We start from the raw sequence: 3,069 nt of genomic DNA, 5'->3' as shown, positions 1-3,069 counted from the left end.
AAATCGAAATAAAGATCTACGGGAAAAACAGGTAGATGTAACCCCTTGTACCCTGGGAGAGACCCCCTGTACCCCCTAGCAGAAGGGGGGCTCCACCCTCCTACCCCACCTACCTCCCCGCAAATCACAATGCTCGTCGCTTTGCGCCTAGTAAGAGTCCTTCGGCAGGACTAGTAGAATCTTGGAAGGACTAGTACATTTTTTCTTTTACTAGTCCTGTGGACTAGTGAACTAAAATGGTTAGTGTCTAACCCTGATTATATGGAAAGCTCAGACATTATATGACAAAGGCTCAGAGTAACCAGTCAGTCATGGCAGACACAACTGCATCAGATTGGGGCGACAAGTTCCTCATCACGGCTCACAACAGGCGAATGATAAACCAGAGCTAATGACTGCAGCCATGTATATATATATATATATCACTCACTAAAATACACTTTAGACAAATATTGCATTCAAATGCATCATGCATGCTACAATAATCATTCCATCTGCCTTACCTAGGAATTTTGTTTCGGTATCATCCATGACTAACTCATTTTCAGACAATTCCACACCATCCATAGTTACTAAGCACAAGTCCATCCTACAATTAAACAAGATTAAGCATTATCAACACATGCTATCAATGCAGCCTCATTCACTGATCAATGACCATTACAGCAACTTGTGACAGACGCTCAGAGTAACCAGTCAGTCACGGCAGACACAACTGCATCAGACTGGGGCGGTAAGTTCCTCATCATGGCTCACACTAAGTAAAAGGTTACACAAATAAACTCACTAAAATTCATTACAGAAAGATTGCATTCAGATGCGTCATGCATACTACAATTACCTTCCTAACTGCCTCATCTTGGAATTCTCATATTTTGTTTCTTTATCATAAATGGCCATTTCTCGTCTTCAAGCAATTCCCCAGCACCAGTAGTCACTGCAGATAGATCCATCCTACAATTAAACAAGATTTAGCATTATCAACACATGCTATCAATGCAGCCACATTCATTGATCAATGACCATTACAGCAACTTGTGACATACGCTCAGAGTAACCAGTCAGTCACGGCAGACACAACTGCATCAGACTGGGGCGGTAAGTTCCTCATCACAGCTCAGAATATCCAAGATATAAACAAAATGAAAACTCGCTAAGCCAACTTGTGTGTGATTTGATTGAAAACAGCCGCTTCTAAGTGCCATCCACAACAACAAGACCTTTTGCCATTACATGCAGTACTCACCAAGCTTAATCAGATATGCCTTCCCAGCCAGCCTTTTTTTGCACACACACAATCGCAACGATATCATATTGCAGATACTCTGCCAACTTGGTTCGCATTCCTCCAGCCTACTCCTGTATCTTGAGCTATAATAAACAGTGGCACAACATTTGAACTTTATCTAGAAAAATGCGATTCTCGGCATCAAACACGGATCGGACTTTTACCAACTAGACCCCTTTACCTTTTCCTGAATAGCAGAGACATCCTATGTTATAGCACCTCTCACCATTCAAAAGATCAAAAGGGTTAATTCAAATATGAATAGACTGTAGGCAATACCTTCGACGGAAGCATCTAACCACTGATATCTATGTACCACCTACACCTGTATTTCTTTACAATGCAAACTTCTACAAAAAAAACGATGACAAAGTCCTACACTAATAAATGGTTTACTTACCTTTGCTTTTGCTGCAAAATTTCTCCAATGTTTGAAATTATTCACTAGTTCTTAAACTATGCACAAATCGTGCTTGTAGTCAAGAGGTTTGACCTCATTCGGGGCTGCTTTGCTCTATGATGACAAGCAGTTGGACATTAATTAGATTTTGCATTGTAACATTGGTATGGCATGTGCTATTAATCTGCCCATGATTCACCAATTAAATTCAAGGCATTTATTTTAGGGAAACCATTCTGTGCATTTATGGAAGATAACTATCATTGACATTCGAGGTAGTGACAGGTAGGAGTCAAGATAATTATGAAATTGGAAAAATATCAAACAACAACAACTATGACTTTGGTTACAGATTCGAATGTTATTTTGACAGCCACTTATTACTATTTACAGCAATACACCAAGTTCTGTAGTGACAATGTTGCTTTCCAAACTATTAGGCTTGCGTCTTAGTCAAACAGACCTGCAAATAACATACCAAAACCAATGTGAACAACACAGTAAAACATTACACCTTAATTTTAATTTTTTAATTTTTAAAACAGCAATCTACATAAACCAAGTCATTGTGATGGTATATCTTATGACTACACATTATTCTGACAAACAATTGATCCACGATTACCTGATTTCAAGTAACTTACCGAATCCCATATCATCATCCGACTCTTCAGACTCAACCTTCTCTGGTTTCTTCTCTGCAGACAAAAAAATAATTTTCCAGATAATAAACACTAAAAAAATTACCACAATACACCAGTTTAATTGTTAGGCGCCCACAAGAAAACAAATGGTGATATGACCATAATCTAAATGAAATACTAAATAGCAACAAAAAATATCTCAGCCATAACAAATTGCCTCGGTCTGACCTCAGACAAAGGTAGGTGTATGTTGGGTTGTTTTTCAACAGAACATTCTGCGTGGTGCATGCCACATATCATCACAGGTCAGCCGCAAACAATTTCAAAGAGCAGATATGTTTCAGAACTAATATCTCAGCACCTGCGGGTACCTTATATTAGTTCCGAAATTACTGCTGCACTAACCTGCATCTGCGGGCGCAGCACCATCGGCCTTGGCATCAGGAGCGCCACCGCCTACTGGTCCACCACCACCAGGCGCAGGGGCCGATCCAATCGCAGTTATCAATTTCTTGACATCAACATCTTCCATACTTTTAGCATAAAGGCCTGGGAAAAAGCACACAATACCATGGCAACACTAAGTAACACGACTTTTAAGCACTATAACTTCTCAACTAACCAAAAATTTTGATTCTGATCATAGGTAGCATTTTAAGTAATAGTTTTCACGTTATGATATACCAAGCAATTATATCTACTTAGGATTAAATATTTACATTTTATTAAGTTGTAGG

At 39.2% G+C, this 3,069-nt stretch overlaps 1 protein-coding gene and 1 long non-coding RNA gene across 7 annotated transcripts in view; both read right to left on the bottom strand.

The window, feature by feature from the left end:
• LOC106806515 overlaps nt 1–958 on the bottom strand; it is a 1,999-nt gene extending 1,041 nt beyond the window's left edge. For all 6 annotated transcript variants that reach the window (XR_001393554.1, XR_001393556.1, XR_001393553.1 and 3 more), the window contains exons 1-2: nt 842–958; nt 504–589 (exon numbers count right to left, since the gene is read on the bottom strand). This is a non-coding gene — a long non-coding RNA (uncharacterized LOC106806515). The remainder of the gene's footprint in view (nt 1–503; nt 590–841) is intronic.
• Nucleotides 959–2,029: 1,071 nt separating this feature from the next.
• On the bottom strand, nt 2,030–2,881 carry LOC106806514 (60S acidic ribosomal protein P1-like; the record flags this gene model as incomplete). The annotated part of the gene is given in 3 exon segments (XM_014808484.1): nt 2,030–2,151; nt 2,333–2,386; nt 2,738–2,881. Coding segments are annotated over 3 exon segments (212 nt in total), but the record flags the coding sequence as incomplete, so codon positions are not given.
• Between the last annotated feature and the right edge of the window lie 188 nt (nt 2,882–3,069).

This window comes from Priapulus caudatus, unplaced genomic scaffold (genome assembly GCF_000485595.1).
Source record: "Priapulus caudatus unplaced genomic scaffold, Priapulus_caudatus-5.0.1 Scaffold165, whole genome shotgun sequence".
In the NCBI taxonomy this organism is placed as follows: domain Eukaryota; kingdom Metazoa; phylum Priapulida; class Priapulimorpha; order Priapulimorphida; family Priapulidae; genus Priapulus; species Priapulus caudatus.
Note: the sequence above shows the minus strand (reverse complement) of the source record. Positions and strands in the feature narration are given on the sequence as shown.